This window comes from Polypterus senegalus, chromosome 18, assembly GCF_016835505.1.
Source record: "Polypterus senegalus isolate Bchr_013 chromosome 18, ASM1683550v1, whole genome shotgun sequence".
NCBI lineage: Eukaryota > Metazoa > Chordata > Cladistia > Polypteriformes > Polypteridae > Polypterus > Polypterus senegalus.
Genome location: NC_053171.1, coordinates 87,745,248 through 87,768,952, shown reverse-complemented (window position 1 = coordinate 87,768,952; position 23,705 = coordinate 87,745,248). Strand labels below are relative to the sequence as shown.

Here is a 23,705-nt window from a genome sequence, read left to right as displayed (position 1 = left end):
CATCACAGCTGTAGCATTAGCCACGGGAGCAATCACGAACATGGGCAGTTCCTCACCTGTGCACACGGTGAGAAACGCCCACATCGATGACTGCCCCGCGGCTCGCTACAACATCGCTCCCCCCTCACGAAGCCGCCTCGGGTGCGGTGATTATTTAAAAATGGCCTTTGCTCAGTGAGCTGTGGACCCGCTATACCACAGGCGGTCCGAGTGACTCCAGGATCCCTGAAGAGCTTTAAACTGAGATGAGCCGGGCGAATGAGGACACACACAGTCAGCAAGAGGTTGGTGCAAAGTGAATCTGTGCTTTTATTAATAACCAAACAAAAGACAGTGTCCAAAAAGTGCTGTGAATCCATACATCGATAAATAATCCATAAACTTCAGAGCAACTTGGAAGATAAAAACAATTCTAAAATCCAGATAAACCTGTCACTCAATTCCAGTAAAATCGACAGTAAGTTCCTCCTCAGCCAGCCCCCAGCACATCCTTCACCATACGTCTTCCCAGCAGGTCTTCTAACTGACAGCTATGACCACCTCTCCTGACTACGTCCTACCTGTCTCAACTGGAATCTTCTGGGATGTGCACATCAAGACTTCCACCATCGTATACGCCATTGCAATGCTACCTTAATGCCTCAGAGGTTCATTCACCACTCCCGTTCCAACACCCCACAGAGCACCGATCACATCGCTCCGTTCACGGTGCCCGGGCTCTCCATCTCTTCTCCCAGATGCTGATACTGCTGCTGCCATCTAGTTTACTTCCCAACTGTATCCTTCTCCCTCTCTCCTCTTATCTCATCCTCTTTAATCCTCCCCTCTCTGCTGTATGGGCTCCTCTTACAGCCCTGATTGGTTCAGGTGCTCTCCTCCACCCGCTCCAAGGTGTGAATGAGGCATCCGATTGACATGCACACAGTTGCACGTGAACGCTTGATCAGCCAAGCATCCGAATCAACCTCGAAGCACAGAGTGCACATTCACTTGTGCGCCTGCACCCCTCGTTCAGTGCCTGCTCACTCCTGCACACTCACAGTTATTTATTTAAAACTGCACATCACCACAGACCTCTTATCACAAATATGTTTCACATATCTACTCGGGACAGGAGGTTATGCTCACATGTGACGTACTGAAGCTTCAACTGGCTTGCACGTTCTTGCAGGAAGTTGCAGGCAATGTTTTCACAACTGCTTGCACGATTGCCAACAACTTTGGTGAGGGTCCAAAGAAAGGCGAGCTTGGTGAACTCCAGATTTGTTAATTGTGGCTTGCATACTGATTCCACTGTGAGAGCTCTCGTTTGGCTGAATTTAAAGACAGATTTCACTGTGAAAAAATGAGACTGTAACTTTGAGACTAATTTGGGAAAACAGTAGATAGAACACACAAGAAAGTTGAGGCACCTGGCGAACATTAAGTGATTACTATTGGAATGTGCGAAGGCGGTGCCTCAAATTGCCATTTCACATAAATATTTGCATTGAGGAAGCCTTTATATGTCAGATCGGGCAGATGGGTGGTCAGTTCTAAAAAGCTGGTCCTCACTTCTGCCACACATATTTAAAGGGATGTGTAAGGTTCTTACTGTATGTGACTGCCAAGTGAGAACTTTTTTTCTTTTTAGTCATTCTAGTGTGTGTTCAGACCATAGTGGGTGTACAGTACAGTGGTACCTCGGGTCACGACCGTAATTCGTTCCAAAACTCTGGTCATAACCTGATTTGGTCGTGACCCAATCCCCCATAGCATTGTATGTAAATACAATTAATCCGTTCCAGACCATACAAACTGTATGTAAATATATTTTTTTAAAGATTTTTAAGCACAAAAATAGTTAATTATACCAGAGAATGCATATCCATCCATCCATCCATTTTCCAAACCGCTGAATCCAAACACAGGGTCACGGGGGTCTGCTGGAGCCAATCCCAGCCAACACAGGGCACAAGGCAGGTACCAATTCCGGGCAGGGCGCCAACCCACCGCAGATAGAATGCACAGCGTAATAGTAAACTAAATGTAAAAACATTGAATGACACTGAGAAAGCCTTGAACAGAGAAAAGTAACATTGCAAGAATTCACGCTATAGCCTTACCAACCGCTCGCAGTAAACACTTTTTTTAATGAGTTTTAAGCACAGGGAAAACATGAACATTTGAAAAATCCGTAATTTAATAAACAACCAAGAAAAGTAACGTTGAAACAATGCACGCTACGAACCGATCGCTGTAAACAGAAGTGAAGAGGAGGTTAAAATCCAATAGAAAAAAGTCTTCATTAAATACGAGGTTAAAACAATGCTCGAATCAAACTCATTAAAAACAAGCCCGGTGAATTCTTTAATTGCCTTCTCGGCCTTACGCAGCCAGCGCTGTCTCTCTCACTCGCTCACGCTCTCTCTCTCTCGCTCACTCTCTCTCTCTCTCTCTCCTCGCTCTCCCACACTCTCTCTCTCTCGCTCGCTCGCTCTCTCTCTCTCTCTCGCTCGCTCTCTCTCTCTCTCTCACTCGCTCATGCTCTCTCTCTCTCGCTCACGCTCTCTCTCTCTCTCTCTCGCTCGATGCACAGGGAATGCACAGGGAGAAACTGAACACATGCAGAAATCATCGGCACATACAAACCTGGAAGGGAAACTGGCTTGTTTGTCACCCAAGTGTGTGGTCGTGAACAGATGCAAAAGTTGGCGAACTTTTTGCTCGTAACTCGATTTGTACTTAGTCCGAGACATTTGTGACCTGAGGTTCCACTGTATATAGATTTATGTATCTATCTATTCATGTATGTGTTTATTTAAAAAGTTTCTGTAAAAAGCTGGGGACAAATGCAGTTCTGTCTATCGATTGTTACACATGCACGTCAAAGGACCTACTCACAGGCTCAGTCGAGGTATGTGAGGGGGCACTATCGCTAACACTGTCATCTCCTTCTTTCTCCACAGTGCCAAGAAGTCGCCTAGTGAGGTTCATTTAATTCCAATTCAGCCTCTATAAAAACCCAGAAGGAGGCGTCATTACTGGCTTGAGCAACCTGCCGGACGGAGCTCAGCTAGCAATCTGACCTTGGCAATCCGTCCCAACACCCTTTCTTTTTGTTGCCTTTGAATAATCCACATAATGGGAAGTACACCAAAGAGTGTTTTCTATTGTTTTGGTTTTGTTTGGTCTGTAGACAATAAATGGGATGACCTGGTTGGCACCCTAAATTTTTCTAAATAAATAGTGAACTAAATAGTGAACCTGTTATTCCGTCTCCCGGCCACATATGCGATAAGGTATTTTATATATGGAATGCAACTGATAAAGAAGACAGAGCTATGCAGGCATACTGTATCTTTGGAAGAAGAACTGTTCATACCGTGTACTGCCTGTGTTTGAAAATATCAGCATACTAAAATCAAGAGACTAGGAGATGAAGCATAGCTCATAAACAAGCTGAAAATCTGTCAGCAGAAAGTTAGAAGACTGTCAACCAAAACCAAATCACTGGACGTAAACAGCAGTCAGAATAAAAAGCTGAGAATCGCAAACCAGAATTTTGAAACTAACAAAGAGCAAACACTATAGCGTTTGAATGTATCCACAATCTCTGATTGGGCCTCTTGAGAGACTGAGTGAGGAGTCTGAGTGTCTGGGCTTGCAAGTGTCCTGATAAAAACCAAGATCCAGGCCTTTAATGACCTCTTAGGGGCAACCATCAGCACTGTGTCTGTCTGCAGAGAGAGTGTCGACCTCATCGAGAGGTTTACTTACCTCAGCAGCGACATTCATGTCTCTGGTGACTCTTCCTGTGAAGAAAGTAGACGGATTGGAAGAGCATGGGGGGTCATGAGGTTGCTGGAAAGGGGTGTGTGGCGCTCCTGATAACTATGCAAAAGGATGAAAGTCCAAATCTTTAGAGTCCTGGTGCTTCCTGTCTTGCTATATGGTTGGGAGACATGAACCTGACCTGAGATGAAGACTGGACTCCTTTGGCACTGTGTCTTTTTGGAGAATCTTTGGTTACCACTGGTTTGACTTTGTGTCGAATGAGCAGTTGCTCATGGTGTCCTGAATGAGGTATATTACCTGCATTGTGAAGAAGCATCAGTTACGGCACTATGGCCTGTGGCGATATTCCCTGAGGGTGATCGAGCTCACAGGATTCTCATTGTTGAGGCCTTAGCGACTGGTCCAGGCCAAGAGGATGCCCATGTAACACCTGGCTGAGGCAGACAGATGATCATTTCCAGAGGGTGGGACTGGACCATGTGTCTGCCTTAGGGGTTGCCAACCAGGATTCATAGCTGTTTCATCAAGTGGTGGGTGCAGCAATGCACTGTTCCAGTGCATGTTTCCTTACCTGACCTGACCTGACAATCTTGGACAACGAATATGGCTATTGACGTCACACAGTGTAACTCTTGGAGGGTGTGGCCTAGCAACTGGGACCCTGAAAGATTGTGCTGCCAGTTTGGAATTATAGTTAAGGGCCGGTAGGATGCCTTAGTTGCAGAAAGGACAGCCACCAGCTTTGTGGTGGGGAAAGAGAGCAAAGAAAGTTTTAGAGAAGTTAGGAAGGGAGTGGAGAGAATGGTGTTACATCAATCACCTTAAAAAGAGATCCGAGCTGAAAATATATAGAGGGAAAGGGGATAGTATAAATGAACCTCACTGTCTGGAATGTTCGGAGCCTGGTGACATCACAAACATCTCTAAGAGTCAGAACCTGACACATCCAAGGTGGGGAAACAGATCGGGTTTACACAGGGGTATACAGTGATCCCTCCTCGATCGTGGGGTTTGCGTTCCAGAACCCCACATGAAAGGTGAAAATCCGCGAAGTAAAAACCATATGTTTGTATGGTTATTTTTATGTATTTTAAGCCCTTATAAACTCTCCCACACTCTTATAAACATTTCCCGCACAGTTATACAGTATAAACCCTTTGTATTCTCCTAGATATTAGGTAAGATTCAATGAAATTATGTATGTGAACACACTGTTTATATACAGTAAAACCTAAATATTATTTTAAAGATATTGAGCATCTCCGATATCACATATGTTACAGCCATTATGATAGACAGGCCACCAGCAATAAATACGTACAATGAAAGAACAATTATATACAGTAAAATGTTTGTATAGTGATACTAAACGTACATACATGTACTAAGTACTGTACGTAGAAAATTAATTATGGTTACTCACCAACAACAACACGATGACTTGTCCGATAACGATGAGTTTAATTTTACTGCGCAACAAAGGAGAGCGTTACAGCTCTCCTAAAGGAGCCTCTTCAGGCGACTGTGTAGCACCGCCATTGTTCATCTTCCGGCAGTCTTCAATCCAAATCCCTAAAGCAGATTCCGTCCAGACTACTGCCTTATTACGTCCACTTACAACTTGTTTTGCGCCCTGGTTAAAGGACACTGCAGCCGTAGATCTTATATTCTTTTCCTCCTTTTTAAATAAAAAGAATCGTGGACTCATTGATGCTGTAATGGTGTCCTGCAGCAGTGTAGCTGTTCCTTTCCTTCAACATATCCAAAACTTTTACCTTTTCGGCAATTGTTAGCATCTTCCGTTGGCACTTGGGCACGGCCCCTGAAGCAGTAGCAGGAGCAGATCATTTTGGAGCTATAATGAAGGGCTTGACTACGCACAAAGATAAAAACAAAAGAGCACAAAAGTTAACTCTTTACACAGCGAAACACGTTGATGCTGAACAAACGAGATGAGACTTCCTGGTTAATGCAGCAAAATCGAATTTGGCGCTACGTTGCCGAGCCAATCAGCACACAGGAACTTAACTGCGTGCTCTGATTGGGTAGCTTCTCAGCCATCCGCCAATAGCGTCCCTTGTATGAAATCAACTGGGCAAACCAACTGAGGAAGCATGTACAGGAAGTAAAAAGACCCATTGTCCGCAGAACCTGCAAAGCAGCGAAAAATCCGTGTTATATATTTAGATATGCTTACATATAAAATCCGCGATAGAGTGAAGCACGATATAGCGAGGGATTACTGTACACAGAGCTGAACTGTTGAAAATAGAAATATGCGAATGCCAAAGTAGGTCATTAGTCAAGAAGATGCTAAAGACATAAAGAAGCCCAGCTGCCCGAAAGTATGGTCTTGTCCCTTTAAAGGAGAGGACCAAAAATGTTTCAGAACTGACACGTTCCAGGAAGATGGCTGAAGTTTGCGGAGCTCTGCCTAACAAAGTAAGATTGACCCATAGAAAAAAAAAATTCAAGGTATTTGTTATGTTCAAGTAAAGGGCTGTAATCATATACAAAGCTGAGTTTACTGTCAACTTGTGTATTCTAGATAACTCAAACAGAAATGCGCTTACCATGCATGGAGTAGTTTCTTTGATGTTTTACATTGTTCTTCTCTATGGTGTATTGTGAGCCAGTGCTTTTATATGGAAAGCAATAATCAGAAGCAAATGGTTTTTCTCAAGTAGTGTTTCACTTCCTTAAATGAGAACCCTAACACAACTGCAGCCAGTGCTCTAACTTACTGTACCTCTCAAAGGGTGGAGATATTCCCAACACTACATTTGTCACTTCCTTATTGCTAAGTTCTTCCTATTACCATGTTTTGTGTTTACCCTGCCTGGAACAAACTCAGAGGGAACGACAAAACTGCAGTGCTGGGAAGTCACAAGCCAGCAGTGCACTTCAATAGGAATGACTAAACATTTTTAATTGTTTTAGGTCAGGTGTAGAATTGTTAAAAAATGGTAGGCACTTCTTCATCTCAGCTCCAGGGGCTTGGGTTTGATTACTTTAAGTCTCCTATATGCTATTAAACTCAATGCTAATTCTCTAGAATGTACACTGTGATCTCCAATACAACTCGGAGTTCTGCCACGTGCAAAAGTTTGCAGATGACACTGCTATTATGGGCTGCATCTGGAGTGGGCAGGAGGAGGAGTATAGGAACCTAATCCAGGACTTTGTTTAGTGGTGCGACTCAAACCACCTACACCTGAACACCAGCAAAAAAAAGGAGCTGGTGGTGGATTTTAGGAGACTCAGGCCCCTCATGGACACCGTGATGATCAGAGGTGACTGTGCAGAGGGTGCAGACCTATAAATACCTGGGAGTGCAGCTGGATGATAAATTGGACTGGACTGCCAATACTGATGCTCTGTACAAGAGAGGACAGAGCCGACTATACTTCCTTAGAAGGCTGGCGTCCTTCAACATCTGCAATAAGATGCTGCAGATGTTCTATCAGACGGTTGTGGCGCCCTCTTCTACGCGGTGGTGTGCTGGGGAGGCAGCATAAAGAAGAGGGATGCCTCAGACCTGGACAAACTGGTGAGGAAGGCAGGCTCTATTGTAGGCACGGAGCTGGACAGTTTGACATCTGTGGCAGAGCGACGGGCGCTGAGCAGACTCCTGTCAGTCATGGAGAATCCACTGCATCCACTGAACAGGATCATCTCCAGACAGAGGAGCAGCTTCAGCGACAGACTGCTGTCACCGTCCTGCTCCACTGACAGACTGAGGAGACCCCACACTATACGACTCTTCAGTTCCACCCGGCGGGGTAAACGTTAACATTATACAAAGTTATTGTCTGTTATACCTGCATTGTTATTACTCTTTAATTTAATATTGTTCTTTATCAGCTGCTGGATTATGTGAATTTCCCCTTGGGATTAATAAAGTATCTATCTATCTATCTATCTATCTATCTATCTATCTATCTATCTATCTATCTATCTATCTATCTATCTATCTATCTATCTATCTACACTCAGACCTACCTATAATATTAAAGATAAATAAATCTGTTATATGAGGCAGCCGACTTCAAATAATATACCAAGCAATATTTCAGAGTTCATGTCAATCTGAACATTTAATTTAATGCTGAAAACTCACTAAGGGCAGTTAAGACCTGCTTTTGAGGATATTCATATTGTTTTACGTATTGCTTTTTAATACAAGCTAAAAGTTGCACAACATCCGATTGGGCAACATCTGACCAAATATACTCTATGTCTGTGGTTTCATAAGGTTATAAAACAGTTCAGAAATCACAATCAGAGAACAGGACGTAGCAGATGTAACAAACACATAACAGCTTTGCTCATGTATCTCATGACTCTTGTATACAAAGCGATTGTGCTGGCAGTGCTGAATTGAGCTTCCTATCATTATTTTAATGTGAAATTTTACACATGAATGTTTACATATAACAGTTTATGCTTTGACTCATAGTTAGCAGAACCCAATCTCATGCATCGTATGCCTGTGGAATGTTGTAGAGTTATCTCTGTGTATTTAGTCAAAACAGGCACACTGCAGTATCCAATACAGTTTTGCATAATGTCCCATTTCACAGAATATATTGTGTTTGTTAAGAATCACCTACCTGTAATTGTCCCCGTTATTTTGTTTGTCAGGTATTAAATCTCAATTCCATTCACTTCCTGTGCTCTGCCTACTATGGTATACCTTGTGGTATAGTGGGTCCACAGCTCCCGTCAAAGGCCAGTTTTAAATTAATAATCGCTGCAGGGAAGGGGGCGTGGTGGTGTGTGGCCAAAGCGGTTCCTGAGGAGTTCATGATGTGGGCGTTTCTCGCCTAAGTGCACAGGTGAGAAACGGTCCGCGTCTGTAATAGCTCCCGGGAGCTGCTGATTGCCACAGCACGAGGCGGCTAGAGGAGAAAGAAAGAAGGAAGAAGAGACGAAAGAGAAAGAAAAAAAACAGAAAACAAGAAGCAGTGAGGAGAGAGAGCCGGCGTGAGCGAGAGCGAAGGCTTACAGGAAGGCAGCTGGACAGTGAGCCCTAGCAGGGGTGTTTGGCCAACACCTAGGGCAGTTGGAAGTGGTTGCTCCCACTGAGTATTTAATGAAGGAGTGGGAGTGACCGGCAGAAGGACGGTTGGCTGCGTAAGGCCGAGAAGGCAGCGGGAGTCGGGAGGCTTGGAAGGAGAAGCCCCAACGTGAGCGTCCTGGCCGTTGGGTGAAAAGCCAAGTCTCGGTCTGGGGGAGCGCAACCGAAGCTAGGGATCGGGAAGCCTCCAGATCTGGAATGGGAAGTAGGTCAGCTGCAGGTAGGGTGGCTCCCCTGGTGCATAGCCTGGGTGGGAGAAGCAGGGGAGTCACCAGTAAAAGAAGACACCGGGCTTTGTTGTTTTTAAAGGGCTGCTTCCCAGTGTTGTTTTATCCTCGTTTTAACAGATGGTTTTATTTTCTGTGTTTTTTTTAACCTCCACCTTTCACATGTTTTAATGGATTATTTATTTAATGAAGATTTTTTTTGAAACACGTCACTATTTATTTGAACACTGTTTCTTTTTGTTGTTTTTTTTAAATAAAAAAACTTTGCACTTTTGCACCATCCCCTTGCTCTATTTGTTGTGCCTCACTGCCGTGCTCATCGGTAACATTACTGACGGGTGTCGGGTTCAGGGCTCCCGGAAGCGAAATAGGAGCATGCAGCGAACCCGCTTCGTCACATACCTTTTTAGCAGATGTGACACTGTTGCTGGAGATGTCACTCATTTCAGAATATGATTGACCATGACAGTGGAATCTGGGACTGGGATGGATGGATAATGAAGCTATACTGAGTGTTATGTTACCAAATTAGTTGATCCCAACTCTTTGTGTCCTGGTAGTTAATAACGTGGAGGACGTTTCTGTCAACACTAAAGTTCAAATTGTTCCATTGTGGAATCCATCCATCTTGATAAGTTTCCATGTTTTCCATGAATCAGAATCTTTTGTGTTAAGCCATTTATTTGGTGTATTTACATAGAATGCAAGAAGCACCTAATGCAATAGCCATGTCTGCCTGCCTATCTGTCTGTCAGTACTTCCACATGAAACATCTCAGACCCCAAATCTGTTGAAATGGTGCACACTTATTCTTCTAAGACATTTGTTGAGGGAGTTCAAATTTTCATTCAGATATTTTGAACAAATCACACTCTACAAAGTTTTCAAATTTTAAAATCTCTCATTGAAAACCATTGCCAAATCTGCAAACTTAATTATCTTAACTCTTTATTTTTCCAACAAACACAGTTTCAGAAAAGCAATGGTTTCACAAAGAAATCAACATAAAACGTCTGTTACTGCACGCTGTGGCTGCCAGTTTGCCAAGAATGTGTGGCAAGCTTGCTGCCAGGCTGTCTTTCATGTGGCTGGGGTGGCAGCAGCAGCAGCGGTCACGGTCGCAGTGCATTGCAACCTGGTTTCTACCTCTTATCATTGTTAAGTGGCAGTCCTCCTGGCGAGCATTGCCGTAGAAGTATCAGCTACGATTAGCTGGGGACCAGTCAGCTGAAGCTGGAACCTCACATTCATTTTCGATCACTTGTATCAAAATTGGAGTCCGACAAGTCATAGTCCAGTTCAGAGATAATAGGCAAAACTTTGTCCACGGAGTATTTTGCTTTACGCATTTGCTTTGACCTCTCGTGCCATTTTTACTGTTGTTTGCACCATACTACTCACATGAACGCAGGAAATCTCGGTCAAACCAATGAAGCTATCTTTCCTTCTAGCAACGAGAGTTCAACTAAAACATAACGGTTGGTTTTGTCACAGTTTACAGTTGATCATCAACTCCTCCTTTTGACAAACCCTGAAAGAGTTAAAACTGAGAAACGTTCCGTATGACTTCAACTATGAATTAGTTTACTGTTTCAAATTTACCTTGACAGAGATTAGACCAACTTGTATATTTGTGTATTTTCCTCTTTTTCACTTCCAGTACCTGGTACTGACAGCAAACAGATCCCCATTACAAGTTAAAGAAGCAGCAGCAGACTGCAAACTCACCAACACTGGCTGTTGTCACACGCGTGGGCAACCTTGTATCTGAGATTCAGCTATGTGGACATAGTAACCTCTGCATCAGCAAATTGGTTTGCTTTATTAAGTCATCCCAGCAGCTTGAGCACAATGTATCAGCATCTCACACATTTTGAAGTTTTAAGTCATAACAGGAAAATTATATGATCTTCCTAACTATAAAATCCATATCTGGTTATCCAAATATGAAAGAAGGGTCCTGTGGAGTTTAGGCCATTATGCACAGCACAAATAAACATTTCCTCAGGATTCACCTCATATTAAACCAACCTCTCAGCTCCATTATCTGCAGATTATAATGATTCACTACAGTACTGACACCGTTAGAGTGCCACATTCACATGGTACCCATCATTGTCAATCGCTGTAATAAAATCTGCCTTTCATTTCTGTCATTCCCTAACATTTATCATAACTGGGTAGCTTTGCAAATCCCATTTCATGAAAATTACTATGGCCAGATATGTTCTAGCAAAGAAGGAATCAATTTCAAACATTGTTTTTTTTTTTTTTAATTTAGGTTATGTTAATTGGCATTTGCAAATAATAAATGTGTGTGAATATGGTGTGTGTGGTCCCCGTGATTGTCTGGAGTCCTGCCCAGGCCCTTTTTCAAATTTGACCAATCCTGGTGAGATAGCCTTTGAACCCCCGCAACCCTGAAATGGTCTGAGAAGGTTCTAGAACCTACAGACTGAACACAGTCCATTGAGGGCTACAGTCCATTGAGGGCTACAGTGCCTGCGCAGCCCTGAACGCAAATGAATATCATGCTATACAGACATTTTCCAACTTATTTCATGATGCGATCAAAATATTTTCATTTCACTTAATTATAGATGGTCACAGTGTGCAGTGGACTTTAATCTGACCTAACAACTACTGCATAATGGGATTGTTGTGTGCAACACCCTTCTGCAACACTTCAGCTCAAATGTCTTTATCTTCTTTCTCTGCTTTCTTGATTGTTCACATTTCATAACCAGATGATGCAATGGAGAAAACGTGACTTTAACGTTTCAGACTTTTGTTGTCAACGCACCACATCTACATTTCATTGTTCTGTGTAGGCCTTTCATGATCGTATTTAATAAAAAGACACACCATGTTGTTCAGTGACCACAAGCTCCTGCAGTGTAGATCCTACATTGTCATCAAAGAGAGAGAAATTCAATTCAATCTGTTAAAATAAAAATTAAATTGGGGTGAATGCCATTTGCCATTATAACCCACATTTCGAAACAAAGGTGGACCCCTGAATATCCATCAGAATTAAAAACCCTGCTCACTTCAAGTGTCACATTCTAACATATGTGACAAACTATAAGAAAATCTGAGCGTTGTTAAATCTGCAAATAATACAACAAAAAAACGTTTTCTATAAAAAATTTGCATGTTAATCCACAATCAGTGGTTAAAAACGTATGATGCCAAAAAAAAAGTAATTTTATTTTTCACTCAATCCCAGTTGTCAGTCTCTGAGCCAAGTGAGCTTGTAAACTACTGCACTTGAGATAACGTTATGCAAATCTGCAGCTGCTCTTTTTGACGGCAGACCAGACAATGTTAGTATTTTGGCTAACATCTTCTCTTTATCATTTAACAGCTGCACTCCTAATAATTTACAGCGACCTGTCTTCATTTGATTCACAAACTGTTTGATGTTTGAAGAAAATGAAATGAATAATATGAAGTTGACAGTCTTTGCCAAAAATGATTTTCCTGCTATGGTTCAAGGTGAAGCTATTCAGTCCAATCAAAACAGTATAAAAAACATGAAAAGCTCAAATATTTATTAGGCGATTCCATTCTACTATGAATTAAGAAAAGTGCTGCTTAGTATACAGCTTTTGCCTGGAGACAAATATTTGGTTTTTCATCATAAAGAATTTGTCATATCTTTTAATTTAATAAATGATGTGAACTCCCTGATTTCAGTATCCATGGAAACCTGTAGAGAACTTTAGAAGAATGTCCTGCATGAACTGCTAATGCGATATAAAGAACTGCAGCCTTCATACACAACAGCAACAAAAAACATTAAATGACTTTGCATTACTAGAATCCAATCATTTAGGAGTAAGGAGGGTTAAGAGGGTTTAACAACACAACCATTGGGCCAAACATTTATTTTAGGAATGATGAGACAAGTGCCCACTGCACGGCTGTGCTCGGGTCCTAATCTGGGATCCTGAGGTGGTTCGTCGTGTGGTGGGTGCGGCACCGCACTGTATCCGTACTAACCTCTACTCTCTCTTCTGTTCTGTTGTGATGTGAGATTTTGCATATAACTTGATAAATGTTTTGTATGTCTTTATTTGTAATCTAGGTAAAGCAATGTAATTTCGTGTTACTTGTTGTTTGCCCCCATTTTTACGACTGTCTGTTTGTAATTTTTTGACAGGGTTTGCGGGCATGTGTCTTAAACCAGTTTGATGAGTATTTCTCTGCTAAAGTCTTTCAACCCAACCTGCAAGGAAGCCAGGATGTTTAACATATGGTCTTGTGGGGTTGCAGGTGTTAAGATGTACTATTTCCCCCATTGGTCTGAGATATGGCTGTCTGGATTGGCATTCTCTCTCTCTAACCAACATATGATGAAGAAGTACCTTTCTCTTGCTAGCCTGTGATGATGTAGAAGTATCTTTCTCTTGTTAACAACTGATGAAGACCATCGCACCATGAACTGAAGACAACACAATGAGGAGCACAGTTTCAGCCATTTTGAACAGACATGTGGCTAAAAGCTGAGCACCAATGATGCCTTAACTAGAGACATTTTAAGTAACTACAAGTCTGTGTGCCACCTGAATTACACATCACCATTTTATCAGGTTGTATGGTTGCCAATATTCAAATGTACTTTGCATTTTGTTATTATTTATGAATATTATCAGTAATACATTATTTTATGTGTAACTTAACTCCTGCTTGTCTTTTTTACTACATCTAATTGCCTGAGGTTATAAATATAGAAGGGAAGGTGGGGAGAAGTTATATACAGTGGTAAGTCTGTGAGATTAGGTATTCTAAGGCTACATATTAATAATACAATAGGGGTAAGTAGAGCAATATATATTACTCTACCAAGATAAAACAGTTCTTTTCACGTTTTTTTGTGGTGGCGACCTGCGCCACCACCACCTAATCAAAGAACCGTGATGTCCATGCATTGATGGATTAAAGGCCAGACGTCTACGTGACCGTCATCATCAAGTCCTTCCATGAGAACTCTAAATAGAATGAGGACTTATCATTTATGTTAGGTAGAATGCCTAGAGGGGGCTAGGCGGTCTCATGACTTTTGAACCCCTGCAGATTTTTTTTTTGTTTGTTTTTTCTGTCCTCCTTGGCCATTGGACCTTACTTTTATTCTATGTTAATTAGTGTTCTCTTATTTAAATTCTTACTTTGTCTTCTTTCTCTTTCTTCATCATGAAACGCACTTTGAGCTACATTATTTGTATGAAAATGTGTTACAGAAATAAATGTTGTTGTATCAGTGCATGATCCCAACCTCCTCCAATGAAGATATACAGAGCTATTCAAAATGAAAGAGTAGATTTCAGTAGATAGAGGAAAGTTCAAAGTTTGGTCCTATGGTCCTTGAGGTCACATATACTCAACATGAGCACCATGTGTACAGCGACAAACATCAAAATGATAGACCATCTCTTGCCACACACGAGTCAACTGGCCCCTAGTTACTGAATTCACAGCTTCCTCGACTCGATTCAAATCTTGAAGGTTAGCGGGCATAGGTGGAACAAACACTCTTTCTTTAATGTACCCCATAGATAGAAATCGCAGGAGGTAAGGTCTGGTGACCTGGAAAGCAATAGACGATGGGCAAGATCTTGTTGTCCACCTCTTCTAATCCATCGTCCTGGAATGGTGTCGTTCATGTAACGCCGGACCTCCATGTTGAGTGCATGCAACCTCAAGGACCGTAGGACCAAACTTGGAACTTTCCTCTGTCCAGTGATGTGCAGAATGTGTTTCTGTCTTATACAGTTTGTTTGAAATACATTTTTGAAATCTGCTCTTTCATTTGGAATAGCCCGGTATTTATGGAAGCAGGCAAAGCCAAATATCGACAACTAATTTATAACAGATGATTTCATGTGACTGTAAGGCCTTCAGCAAGTATGTCAACCTGCTAGAACTCACATTTCATGTTTGCCACTCAGGGATGGTGTTTACCACACAAAGGCCTAAAGATTTTTGTTCTGTAGATGGCACAGTTAGCAGTGCTCCATCATGGGCCCAGTTTTCTGAACTTGAATTGCAAACCAAGCTTTTGTTTGTAAGGGCATCTTTACCCACACAAACCCAAAAACATGCCCATTAGGGTAACTGGTGATTCAACTGCCTAAGTGAGTATGGGATGTATGTGTAAGTGGGCCGAGTAATGGACTGGTTACCCATCCAGTGTCGATTTCTGTCTTCCTGGGGCAGGCTCCCCACCCCGCAATTCTAAAACGAATTAATAGAATTTAGTAATACTGTTATGTTAGTTTTTTGTAAAGAAAATGAGCAGCGACTACAGTGAGATGAGCCTGATGCTTCCTTTCGCATGAACCTGTTCACATTCAAAATGACATCCAAACACTCACTGAGGTTGACTTCAATAATTTAAACAACTTTACAGACTTCATTTACTGTAAGACTAGTAGTGGCCATTCTGATAACAACACTTGACTCTGTTTTGTTAATTTATTACCATCCCAATGGACAACTTGAAGAACATTTTGTCTGCATTTATACTGTTCTGCATCACTGAACATATTTTTGCACTCCAGGCAGCACAGCGGCCGAGCGGTATTCTTATTTTTCACTCCTGACAGATCAAGGCCAACATTTATTTTGGTTTGCTGGATACTATTGGACAAACTTCCACACAATACAAAAACAGAACATGGCTAGTCAGACTGGTCTACACCCCCAGCCCTTCAACAGGGGAGCACATCATTTACTGCTAACGTCATGAGAGACCAGTGCCAAAGAAAACACTGGGAAGCTTACCAGACCATAAGAGAAGGCTACACGTGCAATGCAGAGAAGCTCTGTGACATCGGCAGGCCTCATATGAACTGAGTTTAAATTAGACAGAAGTAGAAGATGAATGTGTCAGAACAAGATGTCATTATTTTGACAAATTACATAAAGTATGGGCATATCCCAGTAGGCCTGCGGTGGCCTGGCGCCCTGCCCGGGGTTTGTTTCCTGCCTTGCGCCCTGTGTTGGCTGGGATTGGCTCCAGCAGACCCCCATGACCCTGGATTAGGATATAGCGGGTTGGATAATGGATGGATGGATATTTTTTTGCCAACATGTTAAAAGTGTTACTCATAATAAACAATAACAACAAGCTGTTAAGGAAAAATTATTACAGCACGTTCATGATATCATTCACAATTATGCTTCGGACAAGTGGAGTCTTATCTTGGTCTGCCCCAGGGGAAGCACAAACAGGTTGATTGTACCACTTTCTGTATTCCAACAAGTGGAGCAAAGACTCAGTGGAACATACCGTATTATATTCAAATTAGCCTGACATGTGATTTTATTTTATGCGGACACAGGGCTTTATGCTAAAAGGTGATCATTCAGGGTTCTCCTTACCTTCTAACATCCAGTACTACGAGTCAGCAGTTCAGCTCTCTTTAGCTAAAGGAAAGCAGCAGTAAAGAAAGCCAGCGGCAGGTCAAAAACTGTTTTTCATTCACTCCTTTCACAATTTCAGTGTCGTTGCTCTAACATCTCTAGGTGTGCCTCGTGGAGAAGAAGACTGCCTGACAGTAATGAATACTTCAACAAGTAGTGCACAGACTCCATTTCACATTGTGTTTGTGAGCAAAACAACTGAATCTCTCCCAACAGATCAAAGATGTTTTAAAAGGTTTAAGCCCATGTTGTCAAAGAACATGGTGGTGGTGGTGGTTTAGACAACCTAATGACTTCTGGTTTTATTACATCTTCTTCTTCTTTCTCTTCATCTTTTCTTACTTCTATATGGGGTTAATGTGCTGGATCGACCTTCTCTAAATAATTCATTCCTGCACCTCCTCACCAGTCAGGCCCTTTTCCTTCAGATCTTCTTTTACTTTATTCATCCAGCTCTACTTTGACCTTCCTCGCTTTCTCTTCCTCTCTACTTCCATTCCCACCACTCTTCTGTCCATGTATTCATTGTCTCATTAAGCAAAAGAAGATTACGAGGTGGCATGACTGAAGTGTTTAAAATTATGAAGGGAATCAGTACAGTGGATTGGGACGGTGACTTAAAAATGAGTCCATTAAGAACACGGAGACACAGTTGGAAACGTCAAAGGGTAAAATTTGCACAAACATTAGGAAGTTTTTCTTTACATAGAGAGCAATGGATACTTGGAATAAGCTACCAAAGACAGTAAGACTTTAGGGACTTTCAAAACTAGACTTGATGTTTTCTTAGACGAATTAAGTGGATAGGATTGGCGAGCTTTTGTTGGGCTGAATGGCCTGTTCTCGTCTAGAGTGTTCTAATGTTCTAATGTCTCTCCTCATCACATGACAACCTACTTTCCTGTACAGTGGAACCTCGGTTCACGACCATAATTCGTTCCAAAACTCTGGTTGTAAACTGATTTGGTCGTGAACCGAAGCAATTTCCCCTATAGGATTGTATGTAAATACAATTAATCCATTCCAGACGATACGAACTGCATGTAAATATATATTTTTCAGGTTTCAAGCACAAATATAGTTAATTATACCATATAATGCACAGTGTAATAGTAAACTAAATGTAAAAACATTAAATAACACTGAGGAAACATTGAACAACAGAGATAAGTAACACTGCAATAGTTTGCGCTATAGTGCTACGAACCGCCTGCTAAAGACACTTTTTTTTAATGAGTTTTAAGCACAGGGAAAAAATGAACATTTGAAAAATCAGTAATTTAATAAACCACCAAGAAAAGTAACATTGCAACAATGCACGCTACGAACCGATCGCTGTAAACAGAACTGAAAACAAAAACAAGCCTTTTCTACCTTATGCCTCCAGCCCTCCCTCTCTCACTCGCTCTCTCTTTTGTGTGTGTGTGTCTCTCTCGCGCGCCTGTGTGTGTGTCTCTCTCTTGTGCGCCTGTGTGTGTGTGTGTGTGTGTGTGTGTCCCTCTCTTGTGCGCCTGTGTGTTTGTGTGTCTCTCTCTTGTGCGCCTGTTTGTGTGTCTCTCTCTTGTACGCTCCTGTGTGTGTGTCTCTCTCTTGTGCGCCTGTGTGTGTTTGTGTGTCTCTCTCTTGTGCACCTGTGTGTTTGTGTGTCTCTCTCTCGCGACTGTGTGTATGTGTGTGTGTGTCGCTCTCTCTCTTTCTCTCTTGCTCGCTCGCTGCACAGGAAATGCACAGGGAGAGACTGAACATGTACAAACCGAAAGGGAAACTGGCTTGTTCCTATACCGAGTGTGTGGTCGTGAACCGAGGCAAACTTTTTGGTCGTAAACCGATTTGTACGTGTACCAAGACGTTTGTGAACCGAGGTTCCACTGTATTTTCTTAGATATCTGTCCCACCTTTGCTGGACCTCTGGTTATAGCATTTGTTTTGCTGTCCTTTTTTTGTAACTCCACACATCCATTCCAACATTATTATTTCTGCCTCATGTAACTTCTTCTCCTGCCCTCCCTTTACTCCCCACATCTCAACTCCATACCACTGTCTTAAAAACCTCACCTTTAACGTTTTGCTTTAATCCTTTCATCACACATTACTCCTGATACTCTCTTCCAATTGTTCCATCCGCACTGCACTCTATGAGTTATCTCTGCATCCAATTTTCCATCTTGGTCTGCCAGTGATTCAAGATATTGAAATGTATCCACGCATTTCAATAGCTCTCGCACCAGCCTCACTTCTGAATCCTAATCATCATTAAACGTCATACAGTGGAACCTCGGGTCACGACTGTAATTCGTTCCAAAACTCTGGTCATAACCCAATTTTGTTGTGACCCCAAGTAATTTCCCCCATAGGATTGTATGGAAATACAATTAATCCGTTCCAGACAGTACGAGCTGTATGTATATATATTTTTTTTCAAGATTTTTAAGCACAAAACTAGTTAATTATACCATAGAATGCACAGTGTAATAGTAAAATAAATGTAAAAACATTGAATAACACTGAGAAAACCTTGAACAGAGAAAAGTAACCTTGCAAGAGTTCACGCTACAGCCTTATGAACCGTTCGCTGTAAACACTTTTTTTAATGAGTTTTAAGCACAGGGGAAAAAAAGAACATTTAAAAATCCGTAATTTATACAACAACTAACCAGAAACAACCAAGAAAACTAACAATGTAAGAGTTCACGCTACAGCCTTACGAACCTTGAAAAATCCGCAATTTACACAAAAACTAACCATAAAAACCAAGAAAACTAACCTTGCATGAGTCGAGTTCTGGCATGAAGGAAATGAGGAGGAAGAACTAGCCACTCGTAGAAGGATAGTTTTGCAGCAAATCGGCATGAATCTTCCTGGTTTTCTCGCATATGATGGCCTCGCTTACACTATCCCCTGCAAGGTGCTTCTCGTTCAACCACACTAGCAACAGTTTTTCCACCTCTTCCAGCACTTTAGGCCTGTGCTTGGTTAACACTGTAACTCGTTTTGCACCATCAGCTGCTATAATGGCCTCTTTCTGGTTTAGAATAGTCAAAATCGTGGATTTTGACTTGTTGTACTCAGCAGCAAGATCAGTAACACGAACGCCATGCTCATACTTTTCAATAATTTCTTTCTTTAGTTCTATTTTAGTTTTCTTCTAACCTTTCTTCTCACCAACACTAACACTCTTCACTTGCTTAGAGGCCATGGTTAATTGCAGAATTAATACAAAAGCACACGAAATAGAGCACAAAGAGTTCACAGCGAATTCACGCGCGTCCGAGAACAATGTACAGGGAGAGACTGAACACATGCGGAAATCATCGGTGCGTACGAACCGGAAGGGAAACTGGCTTGTTTGTCACCCAAGTGTGTGGTCGTGAACAGATGCAAAAGTTTGGCGAACTTTTTGGTCGTAACCCGATTTGCACGTGTTCTGAGATGTTCGTGACCCGAGGTTCCACTGTATATTCTGTCTTCTTACTATTTATCTTGCAGTTCTCTGTCTTCTAAAGCCTTTCTCCAATCTTCCAACTTCCTCTCCGCTTTCTCTTTCCTGGTGCTACACAACACAATGTCATCGGTAAAAACCCTGCACCAGGGGGATTGGTCTTTTATTCCTTGACTGAACACATCCATAACCAGATTAAAGAGATAAGGACTTCTGATTTCATTACTGAAACATCAAATAGAATAAAAATGAAATATCTTCACAAGTCTGACAACAATGTGAAAATGTACTTTAAAGCATCAGCAGCCATGAGAAGGTCCATAATTAGTTCAAACTTCAAAAATAGTAAAAAGAGACAAAAACCAACGTTTCAAACTTACTGGGCGAGTCAGTCCTTGATAGCCCACAGCTCTGATGGTCGTCAGTGTTAACTGATTGCATGTCAGTGTATGAGGGGTCTTCGGAGTGTGCCGACCAACTTCTTTCAGAAGGGGGTACTGGGCTCCAAAAGTTGATACTTTGGTTTTGGTTCGTGGCCAAAGAATCTGAAAAACATGCAGATAAATACATTATTTTGGTTTTTACCGTGACATAGTTTTTTGGTTTTTTTTACAGTGTTAAAAGTTGTCATGCCCTTCCAGTAGGTACTCACCATGACACGACATTCTTCAATATAAGGAGAAGTGGAACTATTGATGCTACAAAAGTGTCTCAAAACAAGAAAACTGTTACATTAGGAAGGGTCTGGTTAGGCCGCTAATCTTCTGATTACAACAGAATGCTGTGAGCATTCTCTAACGTCTTTAAAGGACCCACCAAAGTGGCATCATTTCAAAACCATGGCTCAGATGTTCTCTATGCAAACTAAATACATGTCACAAATAATAAGAGAAAACCCAGCTGGAACATACTGTAGCTCCGGTATTCTGGTAAATCTGGAAAGAAGTTCATTTACATGTGATCTTTAAAACAAAAGCCACTAACGCCCAAAAATGAGTGTACTTTGGTTTCTTTCTTTGGTCGCTTGCAGAGGCTACAAAAGATAACATTGAAAAGAAGGCCATTCAGATCAGCAAAGCTTACCAATCTCATTCATGTCATTTTTCCATAAAAAATATCACATTGATTTTTGAAAGTTCTTAAAGTACGACTCTCCACCTCACTACTTATTAATGTATCCCACATATCTATGGTTCTGTGTGTGAAGAAAATTTTTCTAACATTAATGCAAAATCAACCATTAATGATTTCCCATTTTCCTTTGTGTCTTGAAATGTCTTTCATAATTTTTAAAACCTATATCATGTCACCTCTTAATCTCTGTTTAAACTAAAATGTTCATAGCTTAAACCTCACAATCTCAGAATCCTCTCTTTTCTGGACTTTCTCTAGTGCTGCAATATCGATTTGTAATATGGAGACCAAAACTCTACACTGTACTCCTGGTGGGGCCTCACCGGCTCGCTGAAATTTAACTTCCCTTGACTTAAACTCTACACATCATGCTACATACTCTATCTATCTATCTATCTATCTATCTATCTATCTATCTATCTATCTATCTATCTATCTATCTATTATATACCGCCTTTCATATCATCTATCTATCTATCAATCCATCTATTCATCTATCTATCATATAGTACCTTTCGCATCTATCTATCTATTATACACTGCCTTTCATATCTATCTATCCATCTGTTTATCATATAGTGCCTTTCATATCTATCTATCTATCTATCTATCTATCTATCTATTATATAGTGCCTTTCATATCTATCTATCTATCTATCTATCTATTATATACCGCCTTTCACATCATCTATCTATCTATCCATCCATCTATTCATCTATCTATCTATCTATCTATCTATCTATCTATCTATCTATCTATCTATCTATCTATCTATCTATCTATCTATCTATCGTAACCACTAGAGGGCACCACAGAGCCCCAAACCACAGACACAGCAATACCCAACACAATTCCAGGTTCAAATAAATGTTTTTTTATTTGACAAAAACACTTTTTTCATAAGAACACCAGCACAAATACACCATTCACAATCCTACTTCCTCCTCCATGACAGTGGTGCACATTGCCTCTCAACTCTTTTTCTTTTAAAGTTGACCCCAGGAACTGCTTCTGGTCTCCTGTCCATGTCATCCAAAGCACTTCTGGGTCGTTTGGAAACCAGGGCAGTCCTCCTCTGGCAGCACATTCTGGACTCCAACTCCCATGCCACCCTGCGGGTGTCCTAAGGTTCAGCCCTGAGGAACACTGCCAGCTATAGTGTGGGGGAATTAACTGCTCCTGGAAAGCCCGTCATTCCATTATGGTCCTCTGGTGAGGTATGAATCCTTCCTTTATCTATTATATAGTGCCTTTTATATCATGTATATGGTGTCTTTCATCTCTCTCTGTCTATCTGTCATTCCTATTTGATTCTATACACTGAACTATTAATTAAAAAGTACAATCTGTTATGCTTTCTTTATCACATGCGGTTAAATTTTTCTAATTTTGGGACATGGAGATGACTCCATGATTATTAGTCATTTCCTGATATGTAAAGCCAAAAACCTGAAAAATTATGTGCTTTATTTTCCACGTGACAACACTGCATTCTGGAAAGCAGCAATCCAATACACTCCACAATTCTACTAAAACGTGTACATATTTTAAAATCCAAACATTTCACTGCTTTTCATTTTGGCCAAGGACTGGAGCCCTCAGCAGGGATGGGTCCCACCTTGCACTCAACTAAGGTACCCTGAAGTGGATTAAGCAGGCATGAGAATGTTAATTTACTTTTGTGTATCTTCATAGAGCCGCAACCTAAAACTAATAATACAGTATGAAAGAGTTACTATAGATATAAAAAGAAAAAGGATTATGTTACTGTGTTTAAATCAGAAATAAAAGTCTAACTTCGGGACATGGGAACCCTGCAAGGAAAGCTGTGGCAACCGGGTATTACCATCAGGTACAACAAGAAAGATCGCTACCTGAAGTGCAAATTTGATCTTGCTGGATTTTCCAGTATGTTTAAACACATAACTGACACCAAACATGACCGTTGCAAAAAAAGCTTAATATTTAACACCAATATATTAGGAGACAGCAGATAGCTCTTTTTATGCGGACCAATCCAAAGTGACACTTTTCAGGACAAATAAAACTGTCTGCTCTTTGAGAAAAGGCAAAAACAGCCCAACACGCTTATCAGATTGCGTCTACCAACTGTGACTTAAGGATCTGTGATATTCTAGCCAGCTGGTTACATATGGGGCTATCATATTAATCTTGCCTAAGTACAAATCTGTTACTCTGTTTTATACTTAAAAACAGACTTAGTGAAAATCTATACAAATGCCAAACTTGGAAAGAAAAAAAAAAGATGATGTGTAGAGAAAATGAAAAACAGCTGGCTAGTTTGGATACACCAAGTAATCTGGTCTAGTGGGTTTGAAGACCATCATTCTTTATGGTTATTATACACCAGAACACAGACAATGCATGTCCATATAATAAATATCTCATCTGCCTGGTATCAAACCACTGTCACAATGCTAACAATTACTTAAAAAATATTATACTTTTTCTTTTAAGAATTAAAATCTAGGAATTTTAAAAAAAAAGAAAGAAAGAAAGAAAGTGAAACCAGGGCTCAGAAATGGTCAAAACCATCGAGAAAAGCAGCACAAAACGTCTGCAACCCAACATACTGCTGGAATGCCAGTGATCTCGATT

At 41.2% G+C, this 23,705-nt stretch overlaps 1 protein-coding gene across 3 annotated transcripts in view; it reads right to left on the bottom strand.

Moving 5' to 3' along the window:
* ston2 (stonin 2) overlaps nucleotides 1-23,705 on the bottom strand; it is a 317,978-nt gene that overhangs the window by 154,167 nt on the left and 140,106 nt on the right. For all 3 annotated transcript variants that reach the window (XM_039741323.1, XM_039741321.1, XM_039741322.1), the window contains exon 4: nucleotides 20,332-20,496. In XM_039741323.1, the coding sequence (XP_039597257.1) occupies nucleotides 20,332-20,496 (165 nt within the window). The remainder of the gene's footprint in view (nucleotides 1-20,331; nucleotides 20,497-23,705) is intronic.